Source organism: Symphalangus syndactylus, chromosome 9 (genome assembly GCF_028878055.3).
Source record: "Symphalangus syndactylus isolate Jambi chromosome 9, NHGRI_mSymSyn1-v2.1_pri, whole genome shotgun sequence".
Classification (NCBI taxonomy): Eukaryota; Metazoa; Chordata; class Mammalia; order Primates; family Hylobatidae; genus Symphalangus; species Symphalangus syndactylus.
Window position 1 is genome coordinate 56,179,084 of NC_072431.2, and position 27,516 is coordinate 56,206,599.

Sequence of the window (27,516 nt, forward strand, 5' to 3'; positions counted from 1 at the left end):
GGCCCACAGGGTTTGCCCCTTCTCATGGCTGGGCCTTTAAATGTCCATGTCAAACTCTGACTCTTCACCACCTGCCTGCTATTCTGGGCTGTCAGGGTATCTGTCGGGGGCTCATCACTGGCAGGGCTGGTGACCCCAGAAGTGGTAGGCGGATCCCTCGAGGGTGTTTTGGTCACTGGTGAGTTTAGCACTCTATCGGGAATTTCAAGCTGTACATGATCCTGGCACCTCCCCGGGTAGTGCTGAAGAGTGTGCCCAAGAGGGGCTGCCGCAGTCCCTGCGCAGTACAAAGCCACTGCGGACCACCTGGGAGAGGCAGGGGTGGCCTGGCTTGGGGTCTGGCTGCAGCTGCTGCCCTGGACATGGTCTCTGTACATGTTTTTTTTTAAATGCTGAGGAAAATATGAAGCTTAAAATAGAATTTGTTTAAATTGTGAATCCTGGCCAGACGGGGTGGCTCATGCCTGTAATCCCAGGCATGGGATTTTGGAAGGCAGAGGTGGGAGGATTGCCTGATGTCAGGAGTGTGAAACCAGCCTGGCCAACATGGTGAAACCCCATCTACTAAAAGTACAAAAATTAGCCGGGCGTGGTGATGCACACCTGTAATCCCACCTCCTTGGGAGGCTGAGGCAGGAGAATCGCTTGAACCCGGGAGGCGGAGGTTGCAGTGAGCTGAGATCACACCAGTGCACTCCAGCCTCGGCGAAAGAGCGAGACTCCGTCTCAATATAAATACTGAACCCTGTTTCAGCGAATAGTTGAGCTTAGACTCATATTTGTGCAAACAAAATATTTAAACCCATTCTCAGAGTTCCGACTGTATCAAGCACTAGATTGAATACCAGTAGCATGCTTGTATTCATTGTCCACGTAAGCAGGTTGACTCCCTACCACCTGTCTACTCTAAGTTATAAGCACTGGGCGCAGTGGATCACCCCTGTAATCCCAGCACTTTGGGAGGCCGAGGCGGGCGGATCATGAGGTCAAGAGTTCAAGAACAGCCTGACCAACATGGTGAAACCCCGTCTCTACTAAAAATACAAAAATTAGCCGGTGTGAGCCACCATGCCCAGCCACAGATGTGATTCTTGAAACCAAGTATAAACATTTATCTTCACATATGAAGGGGATTTTCTAATGCTCAGTTAAGATAGCTATTAGAGACCATAGTTATTTAGCATTTATGGTAAGGATTTCTACTATGTTGCAAAATTTTTTTGTATAAAATGAAACCTTGGCTGGGTGGGATTGCTCATGCCTGTAATCCCAGCACTTTGGGAAGTCGAGGTGGGTGGGTCATTTGAGGTAACGAGTTCAAGACCAGTCTGGCCAACATGGCGAAACCCCATCTATACTAAGAATACAGAAACTAGCTGGGCTTGTACAAGAGCGCCTGTAATCCCAGCTACTTGGGTGGCTGAGGCACGAGAATAGCTTGAACTGGGGAGGCACAGGTTGCAGTGAGCCAAGATCGTGCCACTGCACTCCAGCCTGGGCAACAGCCAGATTGTCTCAAAACAAAAAAAAAAGGGCTGGGCACAGTGGCTCATGCCTGTAATCCCAGCACTTTGGGAGGCCAAGGCGGACAGATCACTAGGTCAGGAGATTGAGACAATCCTGGCTAACACGGTGAAACGTCTCTACTAAAAATAAAAAAAATTAGCCAGGCGTGGTGGCAGGCGCCTGTAGTCCCAGCTACTCGGGAGGCTGAGGCAGGAGAACGGCGTGAACTCGGGAGGCGGAGCTTGCAGTGAGCCGAGATTGTGCCACTGCACTCCAGACCTGGGCGACAGAACGAGACTGTCTCAAAAAAAAAAAGTTATTTTAATGGAGTTTAAAATATTTTCTCCTTACAGGTTAACCTCACCCTACAGATGAAGATAATAGAGCAAGAAAAAGAAATTGCAGAATTAAAGAAGCAGCTAAACCTCCTTTCTCAAGACAAAGGGGTGAGGGATGACGGAAAGGATGGGGGCATAGGATGAAAGTGGACTTAACTTTTAAGGTAGTTAACTGGAATGTAAATTTTTAATCTTTATTAGGGTATAGTTGGTATAATTCTTAGTCGTATTTAGTAAGCCTTTAAAGATGTCAGAGTGCCCCCAGCTGCCGTTCCTTCCCTTCCTGCCCCATAAGCTCCTTTTCCTGAATTTCCTACCTAAATATTACCATATGCCCAGTCTCTGAAACTAAAAACTTGGACCTCATCCTCAATTATTTTCTCCTTTCAACTCTGTTGACCCTCTGTCTGGTCTTTCTCTAGAAGGTTCTACCGCAGAAATTGATGTGTGCTCCCTGCCCTCATCACTGCCTAAGCACGGGCCTGCACATACTCACTGGACAGTTCCAGTTTTGACAGCTGCCAGTCTTCCTACCCCTTTCACACTGCAGCCGAAGTTCATTACCTGAAGGACGCCTGATCGTTTCATTCCTTGGCTCCAAACCTTCTGCTGCCTCTAAGATAAAAGCTCAACTTCTTAACAGTGTACAGTGTGCAACTTCCAACCTTTTTATCTGTTCTCTCCACCTTCAATTTAGCGTCATTCCAAAACCACACCCTTGCAAAGCTTTGTACTCCACACCCCAGATGATCTCCAGGCAGCTCAGATCTCTTTCCTGCCTTTGCCCTGCACTGTTCCCTCCTACTTCCTCCTTTATTGTAGCACTCAGCTCCCCAGCCAATCTACATCCCTCAGAGGCAGCGATCTGATGAATTGGTTTTTGAATCCCAGAAAGGGTCTGCCATGGAGTCGGCAGTCATCACGGTAGATAGCATATGATTTTGCTGAATTTTAAATAAAATGAAAACCACAAATTACATGATGCTTTTATTGACACTTGACAACTGGCCTAAATAAAAAGACTCTGACTCTAATACAAGTCCCCTTACTGATAATACGCATGAAAGAGCACCATTCTTAAAATCTAAACCCTTTAAAATCAGTTATGGAAATTCACTTAAGGAGCTTGAGGGCCATGTTAAAAGGAGCCAGGTTTTCACAAGACCTCATCCACCTCTGCACATTGGCTGGCACTGTCACACTGCAGCCTCCGGTCTGCTGGAGTATAGACCACAGCACCACGTCTGCTACGGTGAGTTCATTCCCAGCGAGCCAAGGGCTCTTCCCAAGAGCAGAGTTCATGGAGCGGAAAACAGCGGCTTTTTCTTTACTGCTTCCCTCTTTTAACTGTAAAATTGCAATATCTACCCAGCTATCTATAAGGGTTGCGTTGACAGCATTATGCTTCTGGCCAAAGAGAGAGAACAAGAAACGTGCAATGTTCCCTTCTCCTTCGATGGGGCACATCGTCTGGACACTGAATTTCATCTGCGTCTTCGGCACTGAAAAGAAAAAACACACGCCAGGTAGCATCACCAGAGCAGCCCTGAGGGAAGTACTCGCACAGTGGGGAAGGGTACAGTCACCAAACACCATAGACTGATGACACGGGAAAGGGTGTTTTCAAGAAGAACATCAGATTTTCAGTCTGTCTCTAAGATGCTTACTACTGAAAAGGGTTTAAGTGCAAACTATGTTAAAAAAGTAACCAAAGAGCCATTCCTGGTATTTGATTATGACAGTTCTGAAGCTAGAAGGGACCTCAGACCACCCACTCCAATCCCTGCTGCCTAAGGATTTGGGGGCTGAGGGCTGGAAACCCAGGAGCTGTATCTCCCAGGCTCTTGGCCTCATAATCGCTTTCTGTGAGACTGAGGGCAATTAAGGTATGAATTACATGAACTCGCTTCTCTCCACATCAACATAAACCAGAAGAGGCATACATCCGTGGGATATGACTATCTATCTATCTATCATGACATCTATCTTTATATGGCCATATGAGAAGATAACTTCAGTGTCCCTATGATGGTAAGTTCTCGAATGTGAGGGCAAGATGGTTGTGACAGCCATGACTCCCCTGCTTTGCCTGGTTGGACAGAACTCCCTTCCCCCAATGCTCACAGTCCCCCCCTTGAGCTGTGTCTCACTAAGAGACCCTAAATTTTGCAGAGGAACAAGGGCATCTTTGCGTTGCTCTTCTCTGCTCCTCCTCAAAAACTACCCCACAGGCTTTCTAGACTTAGAATATCTGACCTGATGCAAATCGCTGTATGGCCAGTATGCCACAGAATGTCCTAACCCCTTGCTGCCTCATATCAAAACTATGTTGCACATCTCATCATATAGTACAGCTAACCCTTGAACAGTGGGGGGGTTAGGGACACTGAACCCCCACCGCTGTGCAGTCAAAAATCCACATAAAACTTTTGACTCAGGCCGGGCGCAGTGGCTCACCCTTGTAATCCCAGCACTTTGGGTGGCCGGGGCGGGCGGATCACGAGGTCAAGAGATCGAGACCACAGTGAAACCCCGTCTCTACTGAAAATACAAAAAATTAGCCGGGCGTGGTGGTGGGCGCCTATAGTCCCAGCTACTCAGAGAGGCTGAGGCAGGGGAATGGTGTGAACCCAGGAGGCGGAGCTTGCAGTGAGCCGATATCGCACCACTGCACTCCAGCCTGGGTGACGGAGCGAGACTCCGTCTCAAAAAAAAAAAAAAACAACAACAACAAAAAAAAAACAACAACTTTTGACTCCTTCAGAACTTAAGCACTAATAGCCTACTATTCATGGGAAGCCTTACCCATGACAGTTGATTAACACGTTTTGTATGATCTACATATTATAAGCTATATTCTTAAACAACAAAATGTTAAGAAAATAATAAGGATGCTGGGCATGGTGGCTCACACCTGTAGTCCCTGCTGCTTGGGAGGCTGAGGTGGGAGGATCACTTGAGCCCAGAAGGTTGAGGCTGTGGTGAGCTATGATTGCACCACTGCACTCCAGCCTGGATGACACAGCAAGACCCTGCCTCTTTAAAATAAGATAATGAATTTACTATTCATTAAGTTGAAGTGGATCATCATAAAGGTCTTAATCCCATTGTCCTCATGTCGCTGATGAAGAGGGGTTGGTCTTGCTGTCTTGGGTGGAAGAGGTGGAGGAGGTGGAAAGGGAGGCAGGAAAGGAGGAGAGGCAAGCACGGTGTAACTTTAGGGAAATACATCATAATTTGTCTGACTTTTTGCCTTTTGATTTCTCTAAAAATAGTTCTATGCAGCATGAACCCTTCCACTGTTTGCTTTAGTTTCAGTGCTTGTATCATAGAAGACTCCAGGTCATAAAAGAAGTCAAAAGCAGCCTCGAATAATCAGAAGCCTTCTCCCAGACTGTCTAATGGAAATCTGTTTTCCAGCCCAGCTTCTCCTACGTCTTCTTCCTCAACATCTGGCACTAGTTTGGAAGCACTTCTCTCCATTAAGCTGTCTTATGTTAATTCTTCTGTGCAGTGTCTGTCAGCCCTTGAATTTCTCCAAGATCTATACCCTGAAACTCTTCACCACCCACTTTTGCCCCATCTATGAACTATTTCATGGTTTCCTTGTTGTAAATCCTATGAAGTCACGCACATCTGGACACAGGTTTCTCCAACAGGAACGTACTGTTTCACCGTGATGGCTTTCACAGCTTTTTATACAACGATGGCCTCTTCAATGATGTAATCCTTCCAGACTCTTCAAGATGTTCTGTCAGGGTTCTCTTTTTGCTTTTTTTTTTTTTTTTGAGATGGAGTCTCGCTCTGTCACCCAGGCTGGAGTGTAGTGGTGCGATCTCACTACAACCTCCACCTTCCGGGTTCAAGCAATTCTCCTGCCTCAGCCTCCCAAGTAGCTGGAATTACAGGCATGCACCACCATGCCCAGCCAGGGTTCTCTTTCATAGCACTGACCTTTCATTGAGTACTGTGTGTAATGAGCCTGGGGGCAAGTAGACAACTTTGACACCCTTGGTGTTAACTCATGGGGCTCTGAGTGCCTGGAACATTGAAGAACTTTAAAAAGGTGTCCCTTACTGGCAAGGTACATCCTGACCAGGGACAAGGCATCAATGGAATTAATCCAGAAAAAGGGTTCTTGTCCAGACGTTGTACAACCAAAAGATCAGCAGCTGTGTTTATCGTTTCCCGTTAAGTCTCAGGTGTCAGCAGTTTTACAGGTAGGAGCTCTCCTGATCATAAACACAGCTGCACCTGCACAAAACAGGACGGTTAACCTAGCCCTGCCTGCCTTCAATCTTGGGGCTCACTTCTTTAATAATAAATGTCCTTTGTGGTTCCCCCCCACGCCCCCAGATTAGGGCAGTTTTGTCTGCATTAAAAACCTGTTGACACTGGCCGGGCGCGGTGGCTCAAGCCTGTAATCCCAGCACTTTGGGAGGCCGAGGCGGGCGGATCACGAGGTCAGGAGATCGAGACCATCCTGGCTAACACGGTGAAACCCTGTCTCTACTAAAAATACAAAAAAAAATTAGCCGGGCGTGTTGGCGGGCGCCTGTAGTCCCAGCTCCTCGGGAGGCTGAGGCAGGAGAATGGCCTGAACCCGGGAGGCGGAGCTTGCAGTGAGCCGAGATCGCGCCACTGCACTCCAGCCTGGGTGACACAGCAAGACTCCGTCTCAAAAAAAACAAAACAAAACAAAAAAAAAAAAACAAAAAAAAACCTGTTGACACAGGTATCCCTTCTCCTCCATGATTTTCTTTTTTTTTTTGAGACGAAGTCTCGCTCTGTTGCCCGGGCTGGAGTGCAGTGGCGCAATCTCGGCTCACTGCAAGCTCCGCCTCCCAGGTTCACGCCATTCTCCTGCCTCAGCCTCTCCGAGTAGCTGGGACTACAGGCGGCCGCCACCACGCCCAGCTAATTTTTTTGTATTTTTAGTAGAGACGGGGTTTCACTGTGGTCTCGATCTCCTGACCTCGTGATCCGCCCGCCTCGGCCTCCCAAAGTGCTGGGATTACAAGCGTGAGCCACCGCGCCCGGCTCATGATTTTCTTAATGGCATCTGGGAACCTGTCTGCTGCCTCTTGGTTGGCGTAAGCTGCTTCTCCTGTTATCTTGACATTTTTAAAAGCCAAACCTCTTCCTAAAATTATCAAACCATCATTTGCTGGCATTAAACTCTCCAGCTTTAGGTCTTTCACCTTCCTTTGGCTTCAAGTTGTCATATAATGACTTTGCTTTTTCTCAAATCTTATGAGAGTCTATAGGTATGCCTAACAGTAATCCTGCACCCCACATAAAAGCTGCATTTTCTTTTTTTTTTGAGATGGAGTCTCTTTCTGTAGCCCAGGCTGGAGTGTAGTGGTGCGATCTCAGCTCACTGCAACCTCCACCTCCTGGGTTCAAGCGATTCTCCTGTCTCAGCCTCCCGAGTAGCTGAGACTACAGGTGAAGGTCACCATGCCGAGCTCATTTTTGGGCTTTTAGTAGAGATGGGGTTTCACCATATTGGTCAGGCTGGTCTCGAACTCCTGATCTCAGGTGATCCACCCACCTTGGCCTCCCAAAGTACTGAGATTACAGGCATGAACCACCACACCCAGCCAAAAGCTACATTTTCTTCTTTTTTTTTTTTTTTTGAGACAGAGTCTCACTCTGTCGCCCAGGCTGGAGTGCAGTGGCGCAGTCTCGGCTCACTTCAAGCTCCGCCTCCCGGGTTCACGCCATTCTCCTGCCTTAGCCTCTCCGAGTAGCTGGGACTACAGGCGCCCGCCACCATGCCCGGCTAATTTTTTTTTTTTTGTATTTTTAGTAGAGACGGGGTTTCACCGTGGTCTCGATCTCCTGACCTCGTGATCCGCCCGCCTCGGCCTCCCAAAGTGCTGGAATTACAAACGTGAGCCACCGCGCCTGGCCTCAAAAGCTACATTTTCAATACGAGATGAGTAGGTATTCTGCAAAAAGGGCAAGGTTTTTGCACCTCCTAGTGCAGCTATAGTGATGTCTTCATAAATTTCCTTTTTTTTTTTTTTTTTGAGATGGAGTCTCGCTCTGTTGCCAGGCTGGAGTGCAGTGGCGCAACCTCAGCTCACTACAACCTCCACCTCTCAGGTTGAAGCGATTCTCCTGCCTCAGCCTTCCAAGTAGCTGGGACTACAGGCACACACCACCATGCCCAGCTAATTTTTGTGTTTTTAGTAGAGATGGGGTTTCACCACGTCGGCCAGGATGATCTTGATCTCTTGACCTCGTGATCCGCCCGTCTCGGCCTCCCAAAGTGCTGGGATTACAGGCGTGAGCCACTGTGCCCCACCGAATTTCCCTTTTTTTAAACAATGGTTCTTACACTGAATTCATTTACCCTGAAGTGGCAGCTGCAGACCTCTGGTACATATCAAGCAATTCAACTTTCTCATGTAATATCATGACTTTTCTCTGCTTCTTGGGAGCACTTTCGGTATCACAAGAGACACTTTGTAAGTGCCCCACAGTGTTAGTCAAGGTTTATGGCAATGCACGATGGAAAAATACCCAAAACACGATGAGAAATACCCAAGAACCTCGAGAGATCACTTTTTTTTTTTGAGACGGAGTCTTGCTCTGTTGCCCAGGCTGGAGTGCACTGGCATGATCTTGGCTCACTGCATCCTCCGCCTCCCAGGTTCACGCCATTCTCCTGCCTCAGCCTCCTGAGTAGCTGGGACCACAGGCGCCCGCCACCACGCCTGGCTAATTTTTTTTTTTTGTATTTTTAGTAGAGACGGGGTTTCACCGTGTTAGCCAGGATGGTCTTGATCTCCTGATCTTGTGATCCGCCTGCCTTGGCCTCCCAAGAGATCACTTTTGACTGCAACATGCAATTTCCTGGAGAGATGAATTAGCTGCACACACCGAGATGATTAGCGTCATAGGGTGTCTGAAGCAGATTGAAGCAGACGCTCCCCACGCTGGAGGCGGCTGTGAAATTATTCCAGCAGTACAGTCTGTTTGTTCTACAGTTAATGTTACGCAGTTGCGATTTCATGCTTCACGTTTGTTTACATTTCTCTCAACTGCAAGTGGTGCCATGTATTGTGTGTGTGTGTGTGTGTGTGTGTGTAAGTTTTGATACTTTTTAACTTTTTAAAATAGATTTGTGTATATTTTGTGGTAGTAAATAATAGACTAGTATGTAAATATTTTATGCCTCATAGCTTTTTCTTACTTGTTTTGATATTTTTCTTCTTTCTTTTTTGAGATGGAGTCTCGTTCTGTCGCCCAGGCTGGAATACAATGGCATGATCTTGGCTCACTGCAACCTCTGCCACCTGGGTTCAAGTGATTCTGCCTCCACCTCCCGAGTAACTGGGATTACAGGCGCCCACTACCACGCCCGGCTAAGTTTTGTATTTTTAGTAGAGATGGGGTTTCACCATGTTGGTCAGGCTGGTCTCGAACTCCTAACCTCATGATCTGCCTGCCTTGGCCTCACAAAGTGCTGGGATTATGGGCATGAGCCCCCGCGCGTGGCCTTGTTTTGATATTTCTAGGCTATGCGGTTTGTCTGCCAGTTTTTTCAAATTGTTGCAAATCTCCAAAAAGTTTTCCAAGATAGCTATCGAAAAAAAATCCATATGAGGCCCGGGCCTGGTGGCTCATGCCTGTAATCCCAGCACTTTGGGAGGCTGAGGCGGGTGGATCATGAGGTCAGGAGATCGAGACCAGCCTGACCAACATGGTGAAACCCCGTCTCTACTAAAAATATAAAAAAAATTAGCTGGGCCTGGTAGTGCGTGCCTGTAATCCCAGCTACTCAGGAGGCTGAGGCAGGAGAATCGCTTGAACCCAGGAGGCGGAGGTTCCAGTGAACCAAGATTGTGCCACTGCACTCCAGCCTGGGTGACAGAGCGAGACTGTCTCAAAAAAAAAGAAAAGAAAAGACAAAAATCCACATGTAAATGGACTCATGCAGGTCAAACTCGTGGTGTTCAAGGGGCAGCTGTGTGTAAATTGAACTCAGTCCTGTCTACTTACCATTCTTCCAAATTAAAGTGAATCCCAGCTGATAGTCTTGGCGGGGCTGTTTTTTATTCTGTTCTCCAAAGCACTTGAGAAGGTTTTCAGGCACGCTCTTGACCGAGGAGTGCGTGTGCACCGTGGACAGGACCCTGAAGTGCTCACAGAGCAGCCTGTGCAGCACGAGCAGGGAGAGGGGAGGGGAGGCCGGGTTCGCGTTGATCACGATGTCTTTCAGTGCCCCGTAATCCTGGGGAAAGACCAAGACAATGTACGAATAACAGTCATCTGAGAGTGCCACTGTGACGGGCGCGAGTCTGAGAACCTAACCAGGGTTATCTAACTGACTCTGCCACTTCCATGAAGAAGGCACTAGTGTCATCTCCACGTTGCAGCCAGTAACTTATCCAAGGTCACTCGCTCAGGACAGAGTGGAGCTGGGATATGAGCTGACTCCACCCTCTTACCCCAACAAATAAAAAGTTGACTCTACTGTCAAATAAAACAACATATGAGGAATGACACTTTTTTTTTTTTGAGACAGAGTCTCACTCTGTCACACAGGCTGGAGTACAGTGGATGATCTCTGCTCACTGCAACCTCTGCATCCCCAGGTTCAAGCAATTCTGCCTCAGCTCCCTGAGTGGTTGGGACTACAGATGCCTGCCACCACGCCCGGCTAATTTTTTTTTTTTTTTAATTTTTAGTAGAGATGGGGTTTTGCCATGTTGCCCAGGCTGTTCTCGAACTCCTGACCTCAAATGACCTGTCCATCTTGGCCTCCCAAAGTGCTGGGATTACAGATGGGAGCCATGGCGCCTGGCCTAGGAATTACACTTCTATTTGTTCCTTTTAACCTACATTTATTCCAGTTACCCAATCTTTCCAACAGCTGACCATAGCCAATTTGTTGTTCATTAAGATGCTTCCATGAAGAACCCCTTAAGAAGGGGTGTTGGCTCAAGATATCACCGGTGATGAGGGATGGGGAGATTGTAAAATACTAGGCGTTAACTGAAGTGCTCAGACTGATAGGCTTGTTTTTCCCACTGTGTAACCCTCTTCAGTGCCGGTGGCCCAGAGGTACAGGCAATGGTTCGGGGCCACAGTTTGCTCTGGCATGGGGCACTATGAGAGGTCCAGGGGGATGGGCCTGTCATAAATCCAAACCTATGCATGACAGCCTTTTTAGATAAAGACTTTCTTATTTCTTCTACGCTTTCACTCATAATAATGAATGCACTCGGCCGGGCGCGATGGCTCACGCTTGTAATCCCAGCACTTTGGGAGGCCGAGGCGGGGGGATCACAAGGTCAAGAGATCAAGACCATGGTGAAACCCCGTCTCTACTAAAAATACAAAAAATTAGCCGGGCGTGGTGGCGGGCGCCTGTAGTCCCAGCTACTCGGAGAGGCTGAGGCAGAAGAATGGCGTGAACCCAGGAGGTGGAGCTTGCAGTGAGCCGAGATTGCGCCACTGCACTCCAGCCTGGGTGACAGAGCAAGACTCTGTCTCAAAAAAAAAAAAAAAAAAAAAAATGAATGCACTGATGTGAACACTCACGGCCAAACTCCTTGGCTTTCTGTACCCTGCCTGCCACTCCTGACCAATGTCCCACACGTCAGCCTACGTGGAATGCCTTGCAGTTCCCTGAACATATTGTATTACTTGGCGCTGGGTCTTCTGAGGTATCAGAAGCACCCTGAGAAATGACTCGGTCTTTTCTCAGTCATTTAGGCCACGCATGCTCGAAAACTCATCCCCAGCACCCTGAGAAATGACTCAGGGTCTTTTCTCAGTCATTTAGGCCACGCATGCTCGAAAACTCATCTGCTAGGCTCCGGCTCCCTGAGGGCCTGGTTGCACCTCATCTGAGCCCTCAGTGCATGCCAACAAGTACTGGATGAATGAGGGAACAGGGGAAGGAATACATGAATGCAGAGGTACTGAGGTTACCAAATACCCCAGCCCTGGGTGAGACACCAAAATGCTTGCATTTTTTAGGGCTTTAAGTAGTGCTATTCTGTCACCCATTCTAGAGGAAGCTATTGGTAGGGATTCTTGGGACAAACCCTTTTGCATCCTCAAATAAATATCACATTGTTGTAACAAACGGGTGGTCTTTCTTTGCATATCAGATTCTCCCCTAAATTAGCTGAAGCCTGTAAACTTCAATCATGAGAGCTGGCTGATGCAACTTACTTGTAATACAGCAAACTGAATTCAAGCAAAATGCATTTGAAATATGAGACTGTGACTGGCCTGAGCACTACATTTCAAAAGGACGGGTAGGATTTTTGTGCTTGGGCAGTCATGGTTCTGAAAGCTGGCCTACGATCAAAGAGAGTCCGGGCTGCCTCTGCTGAACCTCTGGGGAACCCTGAGCAAGCAAGCTGAGATCTGTTCTTCCAGGGCTTGGAAGCTGCTGGACCCATGCCCGGACTGGCAGAGGCTGTAACTCTCTTCCACTCCTTCTCTGCCTACAGATCCTCCCTGTCCTCTACTTGCTCTGAGAGGTCAAGAGGAGGCTTTAGAGCTTGTTTTGACTTCACTCCTGCCCTGGGAATCTGTTCTGTGCAAAGGCACACTCATTTAGAGGAGTAAGAAATATGAACATGCTCTTGGCTTTGCCTTTGAAAACTAGAAAGCTAGTTTTTTTTTTGTTTTTGTTTTGAGACAGAGTCTTGCTCTGTCGTGCAGGCTGGAGTGCAGTGGCGCGATCTCTGCTCACTGCAAGCTCCGCTGCCCAGGTTCATGCCATTCTCCTGCCTCAGCCTCCTGAGTAGCTGGGACTACACGCGCCCACCACCATGCCTGGCTAATTTTTTGTATTTTTAGTAGAAACGGGGTTTCACTATGTTAGCCAGGATGGTCTCGATCTCCCGACCTCGTGATCCGCCCACCTAGGCTTCCCAAAGTGCTGGGATTACAGGCGTGAGCCACCGCGCCCGGCCTGAAAGCTAAGGCTTTAATCACAGTAGCACAATTTCCCTGCACTAACCACTCAGCACCTAACGTTTCAGCTTTCAAAACGAACTTACCTTCCCAAGCACTGAATTCAAGTCCAGCGCATTGGTGGTTAAAGTCGTGGGGTCATCCGCTTGGATTATGTTGGTTACATCCAAGTCTGCATCTGGTGTTTGAATCATCTTGGAGAGGCCATCAACTGCAGCTTTCAACTCATACAGACGTTTTAAAATATCATCTTGGCGGGACTCAAGAGCTTGCAGAGATGGGTTAGACTCTTCCTAAACAAACCAACAGCCAAATGTTCATTTCCTCTCCCATCAGACCAGTGTTGTTCAAATTTGATCACTTGTCTTACTTTGCCATGCACTCACCAAACCTCCCACCCTTTAAAAGAAGACATGGGCTGGGTGTGGTGGCTCACACCTGTAATCCCAGCACTTCGGGAGGTCCAGGTAGGCAGATCATCTGAGGTCAGGAGTTCAAGACCAGCCTGGCCAACATGGTGAAACCCCGTCTCTACTAGAAATACAAAAATTAGCCCGGCATGCTGGCACGCACCTGTAATCCCAGCTACTCGGGAGGGTGAAGCAGGAGAACCACTTGGACCCGGGAGGCAGAGGTTGCAGTGAGCCGAAATGGCGCCACTGCACTCCAGCCTGGGTGACAGAGTGAGACTCCGTCTCAAAAAAATAAGAGAAGACATTATGGGATGCAAGTCTGCAAAAACTTAATTACACAGTAAACAAAAAGGAAAAAGACATTAAAATACAGGAGCAGAACCATGTAATTTTCCCCATAGTCCAATAGGTCCCTGCAAATTGATCCCCAAATGCTTAAAACAAGGCCAGGCGTGGTGGCTCACACCTGTAATCCCAGAACTTTGGGAGGCCAAGGCAGGTGGATCACCTGATGTCAAGAGTTTGAGACCAGCCTGGCCAACATGATGAAACCCCGTTTCTACTAAAAATACAAAAATTAGCCGGGCGCGGTAGTGCATGCCTGTAGTCCCAGCTACTCAGGAGGCTGAGGCAGGAGAATCGCTTGAACCTGGGAGGCGGGGGTTGCAGTGAGCCGAGATTGCACCACTGCACTCCAGCCTGGGCGACAGAACAAGACTCCGTCTCAAAAAAAAAAAAAAAAAAAAGCTTAAAACAAATAAACGTTGTGGCTGAAAGCCACTCTGAAATTGTATGGTTCCTATTTCAGTTAAATTTAGTCTAACAACAGGGAAGGATAGAAAATGAACACAATTTGTAGTTCTTTGTTCTTAAAAGAATACTTTGCTTAAATAAGTAGCAATGAGAATGTAACTGAGTAATTTATACAAATAGGGAAAAGGGAACACAGGTTAAAACAGTTTATTTTAGCTTGGAAGCATGTCCATCGGGCCAAGTAATCAATTCCCCAAATCATTTTCTTGTCTTTTTTTTTGTCCTGGAGACAGGGTCTCACTCTGTTGCCCAGGCTGGAGTGCAGCGGTGTGATCATGGCCCACTGCAGCCTTCACTTCCTGGGCTCAAGTGATCCTCCTGCCTTAGTCTCCTGAGTGCCTGGGACTACAAGTGTGTGCCACCAAGCCTGGCTAATTTTTAAATTTTTTTTTTAGAGACAAAGAACTGTGCTATGTTGCTCAGGCTGGTCTCAAACTCCTGTCCTCAAGCCATCCTCCCACCTCAGGTCCCAAAGTGCTGGGAAGACAGAAGTGAGCCACCATACCTGGCCAGGCCACCATTTTTCACCTAGCCTACTCCACCTTGCACCCAGTCTAGTCCACCCCTGCAAACCATCCTTTAGGATGGCAGCTAGAAAGATTTAAAAAGAAACTCAGGGCTGGGCGCGGTGACTCATCCCTATAATTCTAGCACTTTGGGAGGCCGAGGTGGGCAGATCACCTGAGGTCAGGAGTTTGAGACCAGCCTGGCCAACATGGTGAAACCCCGTCTCTACTAAAAGTACAAAAATTAGCTGGGTGTGGTGTGGGTGCCTGTAATCCCAGCTACTCAGGAGGCTGAGGCAGGAGAATCGCTTGAACCCGGGAGGCGGAGGTTGCAGTGAGCAGAGATCGCACCACTGCACTCCAGCCTGGGTGACAGAGTGAGAGTCTGTTTCAAAATAAAATAAAATAAAATAAAATAAAATCAGATATTGTCAATGTCTCCCCCTTGCTAACCTCCTAGGTGCTTAGGATAAAACGTCAAACATTTAACATGGCTTCACAGACATCTTGTATCATTTGGCCTCTGGCTACCTTACCTCACCCAATTTCCTCCTTTGCTCTGTGCTCTAGCTGCACTGTCCTAGGAGTTCCTAAATCACCACCCTAGCTCTGACCACAGGATCTTCACATGTGCTGTTCCCTCCATCTGCATCGCTCTTCCTTCTTCTCTTGTTTGCTTGACTCCTATTTACCCTTGGGCTTAATCAGCACTTTCTCACCTCTCCTAGTCTGCTGCTCTTATTTAAGATCAAACATCAGAGAAATGTGAAGTCCACTGACTTCCGGGTGGAACAGAGTTCAGTATGCCAATTAAATTATTGAGTGCTGGCCGGGCACGGTGGCTGATACCTGTACTCTCAGCACTTTGGAAGGGAGAGGCGGGTGGATCACTTGAGGTCAGGAGTTCGAGAGGACGACATGATGAAACTCCATTTCTACTGAAACACAAAAATTAGCTGGGCTTGGTGGGGGGCACCTGTAATCCCAGCTACTGGGGAGGCTATGGCAGCAGAAAGTTGCTTGAACCCGGGAGACAGCGGCTGCAGTGAGCTGAGATTGCGACACCGCACACCAGACTGGGCGACAGAGCGAGACTGTCTCAAAAACAAAAAAATCCTCAGTCAGGAATGAAGAATGTCTGAAGTACTGTATGTGTAACGTGGCTTGTGATTTTTAAGCCCTGAGTGCAGCCTGATCTAGTCCTTTGTGATCTGAGTGATACCAAAATGTTCAAGATCTGTTTTATGTCATTGGTGTCTTCTTTCTTTTTTTTTTTTTTTTGAGACAGTCTCTCGCTGTCGCCCAGGCTGGAGTGCAATGGCGCAATCTCGGCTCACTGCAGGCTCCGCCCCCCAGGGTTCACGCCATTCTCCTGCCTCAGCCTCCCGAGTAGCTGGGACTACAGGCGCCCGCCACCTTGCTTGGCTAATTTTTTTTTTTGTATTTTTAGTAGAGATGGGGTTTCAATGTGTTAGCCAGGATGGTCTCGATCTCCTGACCTCGTGATCCACCCGCCTCGGCCTCCCAAAGTGCTGGGATTATAGGCGTGAGCCACCGCGCCCAGCCTGGTGTCTTCTAATGTTGGCCTGTTGTTTTCCTTGCTGAGACTAGATTGTGATGTGGTATACTGGTTTTCTCAATTTGTTTTAATTTATATGTATTTATAAACAGCTCATTCTTCATGTTGCTTTCATTTACCTTGGAGATACCTGATTGCTTTTTTTCTTTTGTTTTTTGAGACAGGGTTTCACTCTGTGACCCAGGCTGGAGTCCAGTGGCATGATCACAGCTCACTGCAGCCCTGCCCTCCTGGGCTCAAGTGATCCTCCCACCTCAGCCTCCTGAGTAGCTGGAACTACAGGCACATGCTACCACACCTGGCTAAGTTTTGTACTTTTTGTAACAATGGGGTTTTGCCATGTTGCCCAGATTGGTTTTGAACTCCTAGGTTCAAGTGATCCTCATGCCTTGGTCTCCCAAAGTGCTGGGATTACAGAGGTGAGCCTCCGAGCCTGGCCAAGATGTCTTATTGCTAATTATTTGTCCACATTGTTATCATCTCCTAGAGAAATTGCTAGAAGAGTGAGATTATGTCTCCTCTAAGTTATAAGTTCACAAATAAAAGCCCAAAGGAAGTTAGGCAGCAGACTTAAAAACAAATAAAACAGACTCTGCAAAACTTGGCCTTAAATGAAAGGTGACATTCTCCAACCTGGATTGTCTTTTTGGCTTCATGGGACTGTGCAGTTGGAGGGTGACTGGGCCCTGTTTCCACGGCACTCTGTAGGTGCAGGGACCATTGAACCATGTCTGCTATTTCTGTCTTAGCTCTGTACTGAAATAACAGTTGTATTACTGGGTTTCAAAAGAAAGTCCGTCCCTCCTGGATCTAGGCAGAAAGCCATTAAAAAAAACAGAAGGGTAACAAGCAGTGGGAAAACAGACCAGAAAAGTTAACGATTCACCCATCTTGTGTCAGAAATGGACAGGCCTGTTTCTCCTGCTGGAAACCTAGGATGTACGTTTGCAATGAGAAAAGAGTGAAAGACTTGAGCAGGTACATTACAAAAGCGCAATCACAGCGGCCAGTGAATATGAAAAGGTCCTCAAGTTAGAGAAGTCTGGAGAAATCCAAACTAAAACTACCTTAGGATACCACGCTACACCCACCGGCTTTAGGCAGGGTGCAAACATCAGGAATTCTTCTACCTTGCCGGTGAGCGAGCGCATAAACCAGTATAACTTTGGAAAACAATTTAATAGAGTGGAAAGCCAGGCGAGCCACTGAGCCAGCAGTCCCATTCATTAGTACATGCCCCATGCCTGCTCCTCTGTGTAAGAATATTCACTGGAGAATTGTTCATAGTAAGTTAAAATAGAAAACAATCCAGTGTCCCTGAGCAAGCAGGATGGATAAGTATATGGTGGAGAGTCATGCAATAGAACAGCATACTACAGAGAAGACGAATACTTCTGATGTTACAATAAAATGACTCCTAAAATAATATCTACGACAAAGAAGCCAGGGCTGGGCACCAGGGGCTCATGTTTGTAATCCCAGCACTTTGGGAGGCTGGGGTTAGAGGATCGCTTGAGGCTAGGAGATTGAGACCACCTTGGGTCTTGATAACCACCTTTTATGTAGAGATGTGGTGAGACCTCATCTCTACATTAAAAAAAAAAAAAAACCCAGACACATCAGACTATACGCTATATGCTTACCTATACCAAGACTATTTAGGGGCCGGGCACAGTGGCTCATGCCTGTAATCCCAACACTTTGGGAGGTCGAGGCGGGTGGATCGCTTGAGGTCAGGAGTTCGAGACCAGCCTGGCAAACATGGTGAAACCCTGTCTCTACTAAAAATACAAAAATTAGCCGGGTCCAGTGGACAGTGCCTGTAATCTCAGCTACTCAGGAGGCTGAGGCGGAGAACTGCTTGAACCTGGGAGACAGAGGTTGCAGTGAGCTAAGATCACACCACTGCACTCCAGCCTGGGTGACAGAGTGAGACTCCATCTGAAAAAAAACAAAAAAACAAACAAAAAACCAGACTATATTGTTTAGGGATAAATACTTAGTTGACAAAATAATAGAGACAAGCAGGACATAATTACCATAAAAATCAGGACCTGGGGTTGGAGGTGGAGAGGGAAGGTTTAAGTGGAAAGAACGGAGCGGTGACAACGTGTGTCAACCTGGGCCATGGTGACCCTGGAGTTCGCTTTGCAATCCCTCAAAATGAGCATTTATGTGCTATTCACTTTTCAGAGTGTAGAATCTCTGAACTAAAATGTTTAATCAACCATCTATTACAAAAAGAAAAAATATGGACAGATTTGTATTTTAATTAAAACATTTAAAAAATAGAGACAAGGGTCTCGCTACGTTGCTCAGGCTGGTCTCAAACTCTCAGGGCTCAAGCGATCCTCCCGCCTTGGTCTCCCAAAGCGCTGAGATTCCAGGCGTGAACCACCGCGCCCGACCTGGAAAGATATATATATATATATTCTTTTTTTTTTGAGACAGAGTTTCGCTCTTGTTGCCCAGGCTCGAGTGCAATGGCTTGATCTCAGCTCACTGCAAACTCCGCCTCCAGGGTTCAAACGATTCTCCTGCCTCAGCCTCCCGAGTAGCTGGGGTTACAGGCGCCTGCCACCACGCCCGGCTAATTTTTGTATTTTTAGTAGAAATGAGGTTTCACCATGTTGGCCAGGCTAGTCTCGAACTCCTGACCTCAGGTGATCCGCCCTCCTCGGCCTCCCAAAGTGCTGGGATTACAGGCGTGAGCCACGGCGCCCGGCCTGGATAAATCTTTTAAAAGATAAAAGTTTGAGTGAGTCCCTGGCCGGCCGGCGCAGATACCGGGGTGGGGCCGTGAACCGGTTGGGACGCACTCGCTCCGGGCTGGCGGGACCCGGGCCAGCAGCCGGCCGCCGCGCGTGCGCACAGGGCGGGGGGCCCCGCGCTCCTACCTGCACGTGGCCAGCGCCGGGCGCTGGGCCGCAGCTCCTGCCGTGCACGTTGGGGAGCCGGTACATGCAGGTGGGAAGCTCCACACGGAGAGGCGCGCCGCCCCCATGATAGGGCTTTACCTGGTACATCGGCATGGTGGAACCAAAGCAAGAGGGGGTAGCGCGTGCCAGACGCCAACGCTCAGAAGCCGTCAGAGGCCACGACAGAGACCGGCCACCTCCCTTTTGACCCTGCTGCGGGCGTTCGGGAAAACGCAGTCCGGTGTGCTCTGATTGGCCCAGGCTCTTTGACGTCACGAACTCGACCTTTGACAGAGCCAATAGGCGAAAAGGAGAGACGGGAAGTATTTTTTTGCCGCCCCGCCCGGAAAGGGTGGAGCACAACGTCGAAAGCAGCCAATGGGAGTTCAGGAGGCGGAGCGCCTGTGGGAGCCGTGGAGGAAACTTTCCCAGTCCCCGAGGCAGATCGGGTGTTGCATCCATGGAGCGAGCTGAGAGCTCGAGGTGAGCAAGGCTCGCGGTCTCCCCTCTCGCGCGCCCCGTTTGAGACCCACGGCATTCCAGCCTCCCCGGAAATGGGGGGAACATGGCCGAGGCGCGTGGCGAGGCAGCCGCCTGGAGGCCCCGGAGCGGCGACCTCAGTGCCCCAGAGATCTCGTGCCCCTTGGGTGCGCCTTGAGGCCGAGGCAAGCGCCTTCGGGTTCCTGGGCTGCAGGCAAAGGATTCGGCCCTGTGAGGAGTTGGGTTCGGCCTGTCCCAGACAGGCCTTGCCCACATCCCATCACAGGGCCGTGGACTTGAAGCCGGAGCGTGAAATCCCCATAGACTGAATGCATTTCCTTTCTACCTGTTCTCCCTCCCCTTTTATTTTTATTTTTATATTATTTTATTTTTAATTTTTTTTTGTGGAGACGGGGATTTCGCTACGTTGCCCAGGCTGGTGTCAACGCCTGAGCTCAAGCAATCCGCCCGCCTCGGCCCCCCAAAGTGCTGGAATTACTGGCGTGATGCACGGTGCCTGGCCTTTTTAAAAAATTAAGGTTATCTTGGGGACGGTAGAGCGTCCAGACACATCCTAATTTGCATAGCTGCGCAGTTTAAAAAAATGCAATGCATTTCTACCTGTTAGGGTATGTGATATCTGGCTGGTAAACTACACTGAATCTTGGCTAGCACAGTTGCATTCCATGTCAGATTTGTAAACGCAAATTTGCTCTCTGCATTTAAGTATATTAGATATATTTAGGTAACTACATTTAAATGTATTGAGACATTTAAATAAATTTGGAGTCTGTATCTAAATGCGCTCCCTCCTCAAAATAAATATCTGAAGTGGGCTGAGAGCGGTGACTCACACCTATTATCCTAGCACTTTGGGAGGCCAGGGCGGGTGGATCATGAAGTCAAGAGTTCATGACCAGCCTGGCCAACATGGTGAGATCCCATTTCTACTAAAAATACAAAAATTAACTGAGCATGGTGGCGGGAGCCTGTAATCCTAGCTACTTTGGAGGCTGAGGCAGAAGAATCGCTGGAACCCAGGAGGCGGAGGTTGCAGTGAGCTGAGATCACGCCACTGCAGTCCGGCCCGGGCAACACAGCAAGACTCCGTCTCAAAAAAAAAAAAAAATCAGAAGTGGACCTGTAGCCTATAGTGTGTTGCCAAATAAACTTATTTTTAGAGATACTTCTTTACATATTCTGTGAGGTCATCTGCAGTTTCACATGGTAGACAGACTTAGGTGAGATTCTTAGCAAGGTAGAATGAAGAGTAAAGAGGTTTGTTTATTTCACAACGGTTTATTGAAGGCCTACAATGTGTTAAATGCTGTAGGAAATACCCAGTGATTTCTCTTTCATGGAGGTTTCCTGCCTTCTCTTAACAAGTTATCAATTAAACTGTTTACTGGAAATTGCTAAGGTAATGAACACACGGGATACATTCTTTGAATGAGCAGACATTGGTTGGGCAGAGGAGGAAGAGGAGAGCAGTTTAGACAGAGACCTGCTTATACACTGTAGTGTCTAAAAGAGCTTGTGATGTTCAGGAAACAATTGTTCACTGTGCTACAATATAGGGGACGGCTGGTTGCGGTGGCTCACACCTGTAATCCTAGCACTTTGGGAGGCCGGGGCAGGTGGATCACCTGAGGTCAGGAGTTGGAGACCAGCCTGGCCAACATGGTGAAACCCTGTCTCTTCTAAAAACACAAAAATGAGCTGAGTATGCTGGTGGGGGCCTGTAATCCCAGCTACTTGGGAGGCTGAGACAGGAGAATCGCTTGAACCTGGCAGACGGAGGTTGTAGTGAGCCGAGATCATGCCATTGCACTCTAGCCTGGGTGACAGGGTGAGACTCTGTCTCAAATAATAATAATAATAATAATAATAATAATAATAATGTAGGGGACTTGATGAAGGGAAAGGATTAGAGAGATTCTGAAAAGAAGGTAGTTTTGGTTTCAGTGATGACTAGATTTTAAAAAGATTTCATATAGTAAGAAGTGGGGCACTAGTAAATTTTTAAGCAGAAAAATTATTTGACCAGATTTGTGATTTCAAAAATAGCTCTGGTGATAGAGTGGAGGATGGATTGGAGCAGGGAATAAGGGGAGATAAAACCTTTATAAAACTCTTAAAGCTAGTACAGCAAGAACTTTGAGGGTCTTTGCTAAGACAGCAGCTGGCAGCTTCAATTTGGAGTAGGGTATCAAAGGCAACTGTGTATAAGGAATAGTTGTATAACTGGTACCCAATTTCTGAGATGATTTTGACTTAAACATTGTGTATTTCCCAGCATACTGTTGGTTTTTCTAATTATGTTGGGAAATTATGTTGCTTTCACTTTTTTTTTGCTCGTTGCCCAGGCTGGAGTGCAATGCCGCAATCTCAGCTCACTGCAACCTCTGCCTCCTGGGTTTAAGCCATTCTCCTGCCTCAGCCTCCCGAGTAGCTGGGATTACAGTTGCCCACCACCATGCCTGGCTAATTTTTTGTATTTTTAGTAGGGACGGGGTTTCACCATGTTGGCCAGGCTGGTCTCGAACTCCTGACCTCAAGTTACCACCCACCTCTGCCTCCCAAAGTGCTGGGATTACAGGCATGAGCCACCGCAGCCAGCCATGCTTTCACTTTTCAATAAAGAAGACACCATTGTTGCCAAAGATTTTGGTAATTTGAGAAATACAATGTATGTTTTCTCCATGTGGATCTTAGTATAATTAGATAGTAAGGATCTGTTGAATTTGAAGTATCTATCCAGAAGTATTTTGGGTACATGTTTAAGGATTGTAAAACAGTGTTTCTATTTCTGGATATAATAAATGTATTTGCTAATATAATAAATGAATAGATTAGACCCATAAATTATTTACAGTGTTGAGTCATTTCCCACAGTTAAAATCAGGATGAAAATATATAGCTGAATACTTGATTTGTTTCTTGTAACTGATTTCTCTAGTACAGAACCTGCTAAGGCCATCAAACCTATTGATCGGAAGTCAGTCCATCAGATTTGCTCTGGGCAGGTGGTACTGAGTCTAAGCACTGCAGTGAAGGAGTTAGTAGAAAACAGTCTGGATGCTGGTGCCACTAATATTGGTAAGTTTGGGAGAGTTTTAAGCCACAAGAAATGATCAGTGAATGTTGTTGTAGTCAAGAAACATTTGTTATTGAAATAAGACTATCAAGTGTTGATGTAGTAATAAATTATTATTTTTAAGTTAAAGTTAGCACCTATTATGTGCCTAGTACTTAGTTAGGTAGTAATAATAATAACAGCTTTTATTGTGTTCTTACGGTGTGCCAGGCAGGTGTTATGCTAAGAATTACATAGAAATATTTAATTTGCAGAATAGCTGGGCGTGGTGTCTCATGCCTATAATCCTAGCCCTTTGAGAGGCCAAGGTGGGGGAATTGCTTGAGGCCAAGAGTTCAAGACTAACCTGGCCAACATGGTGAGACCTCGTCTCTATTAAAAAATAAAGTAGGCCGGGCATAGTGGCTCACACCTGTAATCCCAGCACTTTGGGAGGCCAAGGCGGGTGGATACCTGAGGTCAGGAGTTCGAGACCAGCCTGTCCAAAGTGGTGAAACTCTGTCTCTACTAAAAATACAAAAATTAGCTGGACCTGGTGGCAGAAGCCTGTAATCCCAGCTACTTGGGACGCTGAGGCACGAGAATTGCTTGAAGCCGAGAGACGGAGGTTGCAGTACGCCGAGATCGTGCCACTGCATGCCAGCCTGGGGACAGAGCAAGACTCCATCTCAAAAACATAAAACAAAATAGGCCTGGATTAGTGTCTCACATCTGTAATCCCAGCACTTTGGGAGGCTGAGGGGGGCTGATCATTTGAGGTCAGGAGTTCTAGACCAGCCTAACCAACATGATGAAACCCTGTCTCTACTAAAAATACAAAAATTAACCAGATGTGGTGGTGCATGGCTGTAATCTCAGCTCCTCAGGAGGCTGAGGGAGGAGAATTGCTTGAACCTGGGAGGCGGAGGCTGCAGTGAGCCAAGATCACGCCACTGCACTCCAGCCTGGGTGACGAGCAAAACTCCGTCTCAAAAGAAAAGAATAATAAAATAAAATAAAAATTATTAGTCTGCAGAATAACTTTATGAGAAAGAACTTATTATCTCCATTTTACAGATGAGGAAATTAGGGGATAGGAAATTTCCTGTTTTTGAGATTATAAAGCTAATAAAATAGGATCCAGGAAGTCTGATTCCAGAACCCGTTCTCTCTCTTTTTTTTCTTTTTCTTTTTTTTTGAGATGGAGTTTTGCTCTTGTTGCCCAGGCTGTAGTGCAATGGCACGATCTAGGCTCACCACAACCTCCGCCTCCTGGGTTCAAGTGATTCTCCTGCCTCAGCTTCCTGAGTAGCTGGGATTACAGGCATGCGCCACCAAGCCTGGCTAATTTTGTATTTTTAGTAGAGACAGGGCGTCTCCATGTTGGTCAGGCTGGTCTCGAACTCCTGACCTCAGGTGATCTGCTCGCTTTGGCCTCCCAAAGTGCTGGAATTAGAGGCATGAAACACCACGCCTAGTCCCCCCGTTCTCTTTACTGGGTATGTTAAAATTATTTCTTTCAAAAGAAAAGGCTGGTCAAAGTGCAACGCGGTTTACAGCTAATTGATCACCACCAGTTACAGATTTTTTTTGTTCCTTCTCCACTCCAACTGCTTCACTTCACTAGCCTAGGAAAAAAAAAAAGAGGAAAGAAAGAAAAAGCTAAACTATTTAGTCTGGGCTAGTAAATAGCCAGAAAGGACTTTATAACAATGAAATATACAAAATGACACTAGTATGTTTAACTAAAGGTATAGTTATGACTCTTACATTTGCATATGTTATAAGTAATGTCAATATAAAAAATATAGCATGGGTCCATTTTTAATAAATATGTAAATATTTTAAACTTTCTAGATCTAAAGCTTAAGGACTATGGAGTGGATCTTATTGAAGTTTCAGACAATGGATGTGGGGTAGAAGAAGAAAACTTCGAAGGCTTAAGTAAGTTGACTTTTTCTAATCCTATTATAAAATAATTGGGCCACATGTCTCAGAATTTTGAGTAACACTGTCTTGGGAAATGCAAAAACAGTTTTTTAAAGCCAGTTACTAGATATCATGTATATTTTGTTGTTATAGCACTTGAGATATCTTAGTCCTTACTTTACACTCTCTTTCAGCTCTGAAACATCACACATCTAAGATTCAAGAGTTTGCCGACCTAACTCAGGTTGAAACTTTTGGCTTTCGGGGGGAAGCTCTGAGCTCACTTTGTGCACTGAGGTGATACAATATTTTTATCCATTCACTTGACCCCGTAGAAAAACGTCTCTGAAAATTAATTGGAATCGTATTATTTACAATTTTCTATCTCAACATCTCAACTTCTAGCTTCTGAATTCTGTTTTGTCTCACTGCCAATCTAAGTTATAGTACTTCTGAAATGTGAGCAATAAATGAATGAAATGAAGCAAATAGTATTGTTAAAAAAAATGGTTACTCTTATTAAAACAGTAATTCTCAATTTTAACATAACATATAGATAATAAATGATAGTTACCATTGGTTTTCATGATCAATTTTTAGGGAAATGTTTCACCAAAGCACTATTTAATTATAGCACAGATACTAAATTTTTATAAATAATTACATATATATATATATATATTTTTTTTTTTAGACAGAGTCTCACTCTGTCACCCGGGCTGGAGTGCAGTGGCACAGTCTCGGCTCACTGCAATCTCTGCCTCCCAGGTTCAAGTGATTCTCGTGCCTGAGCCTCCTGAGGAGCTGGTACTATAGGCATGCACCACCACTCCTGGTGCTAATTTTTGTATTTTTAGTAGAGATGGGGTTTTGCCGTGTTGCCCAGGCTAGTCTTGAACTCCTGGCCTCAAGTGATCTGCCCACCTCGGCCTCCCAAAGTGCTGGAATAACAGGCATGAGCCACCACGCTCTGCCCTACATATACATTTTAATTATAATATCTGTTAGATTCTTTAAAAAAAATTTGTTCGAAGAGTAATAACAAAACAAATCGGCCGGGCGCAGCGGCTCACGCTTGTAATCCCAGCACTTTGGGAGGCCGAGGCGGGCGGATCACGAGGTCAGGAGATCGAGACCACGGTGAAACCCCGTCTCTACTAAAAATACAAAAAATTAGCCGGGCGTGGTGGTGGGCGCCTGTAGTCCCAGCTACTCGGAGAGGCTGAGGCAGGAGAATGGCGTGAACCCGGGAGGCGGAGCTTGCAGTGAGCCAAGATTGCGCCACTGCGCTCCAGCCTGGGCGACAGAGCAAGACTCCGTCTCAAAAAAAAAAAAAAAAAAAAAAAAAAAACAAATCTCTATTTGTGACTAAATAAATCTTGAGATCATTTATGGTTTTGCAGTTCAACCTGAAAAACGAAATCAAAGCTTTTATCAAAACAAAGCATGTTTAGCACTATCTGTCTCACTGTCTTTTAGTTGCCAACCTTAGATTTTATGATGACTCCTCAACTGTTTAGATCTTGATTATCTCAGAGGGATCATCAGCTTTTTAAGAAAGTTTTGAGGGAAAAGCAAGCGAAGAAAAGAGTAGTCAGTGCCCAACATCATGGGTCTCTCACTGAACACACCATGCCTGGTATTCTCTCACAGCGATGTCACCATTTCTACCTGCCACGCATCGGCGAAGGTTGGGACTCGACTGGTGTTTGATCACAATGGGAAAATTATCCAGAAAACTCCCTACCCCCGCCCCAGAGGGACCACAGTCAGTGTGCAGCAGTTATTTTCTACACTACCTGTGCGCCATAAGGAATTTCAAAGGAATATTAAGAAGGTACAGTAAATTAATCCTGGTTTTCAAGAGTATTGGTTAATGCACATGAGCAAAAGATTTACTAAAGATGTTTATTCTTCAGTTGATTCTCTTCCCATAAATTATTGAGAAATGCTTTACTTGCATTTCTCATTAAAGATTTAACATTAAAGACTTAACTTTAGGATGATTTACTTTTTTCTTTTCATCACATAGTATTTATTAGGACTGGGCAACAGAGTGAGACCCTGTCTCTGAAAAATTTAAAAAAAAAATTTACTGGGCATGGTGGCATGCACCTATAGTTCCAGCTACTTGGGAGGCTGAAGTGGGAGGATCACTTGAGCCCAGGAACTTCAGGCTGCGGCGAGCTGTGATTGCACCACTGCACTTAAGACTGGTAGAGAGAGTAAGATCCTGTCTGGAAAAATATATATACATATATACATATTTTTTATTTTTTATTTTTATCTTTTTTTGAGATGGAGTTTCACTTTGGCGCCCTGGCTGGAGTGCGGTGGCACGATCTCGGTTCACTGCAACCTCCACCTCCTGAGTTCAAGCGATTCTCCCACCTCAGCCTTCTGAGTAGCTGGGATTACAGGCGTGGGCCACCACGCCTGGCTAATTTTTCTATTTTTAGTAGAGATGGGGTTTCACCATGTTGTCCAGGCTGGCCAGGCTGGTTTCGAATTCCTGACCTCAGGTGATCTGCCCACCTCGGCCTCTCAAAGTGCTGGGATTACAGGCGTGAGCCGCCATGCCTGGCCTTATTTACTTATATTTTAATGAGAATATTTCTCGGCCAGGCACGGTGGCTCACACCTGTAATCCCAGCACTTTGGGAGGCTGAGGCAGACGGATCACGAGGTCAAGAGATCGAAGCCATCCTGGGCAAAATGATGAAACCCCATCTCTACTAAAAATACAAAAATTAGCTGGGCATGGTGGCGCGTGCCTGTGGTCCCAGCTCCTCGGGAGGCTGAGGCAGGAGAATCGCTGGAACCTGGGAGGTGGAGGTTGCAGTGAGCTGCGATCGAGCTATTGCACTCCAGCCTGGGCACAGAGCCAGACTCCATCTCAAAAAAAAAAAAAGAATATTTCTCTTGGTTTTCTGAGAAATGAGTTATTAGAACCCTTATGAATTTGAATGCAAATGAAAACAGCTAAATGTTATATAATTGTTGTGTTT

General features: G+C 46.6%; 3 protein-coding genes and 1 non-coding gene across 29 annotated transcripts in view; 2 read left to right on the forward strand and 2 right to left on the reverse strand.

Moving 5' to 3' along the window:
• The window catches only part of EIF2AK1 (eukaryotic translation initiation factor 2 alpha kinase 1), a 36,907-nt gene extending 34,089 nt beyond the window's left edge, over window positions 1–2,818 (forward strand). For both annotated transcript variants that reach the window (XM_055292346.2, XM_063646157.1), the window contains exons 15-16: window positions 1,860–2,008; window positions 2,267–2,818. In XM_055292346.2, the coding sequence (XP_055148321.1) occupies window positions 1,860–1,988 (129 nt within the window). In that variant the 3' untranslated portion in view covers window positions 1,989–2,008; window positions 2,267–2,818. The remainder of the gene's footprint in view (window positions 1–1,859; window positions 2,009–2,266) is intronic.
• Window positions 2,819–19,787, reverse strand: AIMP2 (aminoacyl tRNA synthetase complex interacting multifunctional protein 2). 7 transcript variants are annotated; one of them, XM_055292372.2, is made up of 4 exons: window positions 19,123–19,787; window positions 12,881–13,087; window positions 9,858–10,089; window positions 2,819–3,346 (listed from the first exon to the last, which is right to left on the reverse strand). In XM_055292372.2, exons 1-4 carry the CDS (start codon window positions 19,777–19,779, stop codon window positions 2,958–2,960), a joined length of 1,485 nt encoding a protein of 494 aa, XP_055148347.2. In that variant the 5' UTR covers window positions 19,780–19,787; the 3' UTR covers window positions 2,819–2,957. The 7 variants fall into 7 exon arrangements, with proteins under 7 accessions (XP_055148347.2, XP_055148344.1, XP_055148352.1 ...); XM_055292369.2 differs by having other exon boundaries at window positions 19,003–19,242; XM_055292377.2 differs by lacking the exon at window positions 19,123–19,787 and adding an exon at window positions 18,893–18,964.
• On the reverse strand, window positions 10,887–11,015 carry LOC129490899 (small nucleolar RNA SNORA42/SNORA80 family). Its single transcript, XR_008660370.1, has one exon. It is a non-coding gene; the product is annotated as a small nucleolar RNA SNORA42/SNORA80 family (small nucleolar RNA).
• PMS2 (PMS1 homolog 2, mismatch repair system component) overlaps window positions 19,250–27,516 on the forward strand; it is a 40,271-nt gene continuing 32,004 nt past the window's right edge. For 10 of the 19 annotated variants that reach the window (XM_055292312.2, XM_055292318.2, XM_055292321.2 and 7 more), the window contains exons 1-5: window positions 19,399–19,506; window positions 22,463–22,602; window positions 24,437–24,523; window positions 24,703–24,805; window positions 26,162–26,345. In XM_055292312.2, coding sequence (XP_055148287.1) covers window positions 19,484–19,506; window positions 22,463–22,602; window positions 24,437–24,523; window positions 24,703–24,805; window positions 26,162–26,345 — 537 coding nt within the window. In that variant the 5' untranslated portion in view covers window positions 19,399–19,483. Of the gene's footprint in view, window positions 19,507–21,154; window positions 21,162–22,462; window positions 22,603–24,436; window positions 24,524–24,678; window positions 24,806–26,161; window positions 26,346–27,516 lie in introns of those variants that run through there. The other 9 variants (XM_055292314.2, XM_055292319.2, XM_055292320.2 and 6 more) reach the window with 6 other exon arrangements.

Bases quoted from the DNA above. Each gene is read 5' to 3' on its own strand.
- AIMP2 (XM_055292372.2), bottom strand. From the start codon at position 19,779: ATGTGGGCAAGGCCTGTCTGGGACAGGCCGAACCCAACTCCTCACAGG. The intron at 10,090-12,880 runs GTAAGTTCGTTT...GTCTTTCCCCAG, and splicing joins TGAATTCAGTGCTTGGGAAG to GATTACGGGGCACTGAAAGA. The intron at 3,347-9,857 runs GTAAGTAGACAG...TTTTCTTTTCAG, and splicing joins CACTTTAATTTGGAAGAATG to TGCCGAAGACGCAGATGAAA.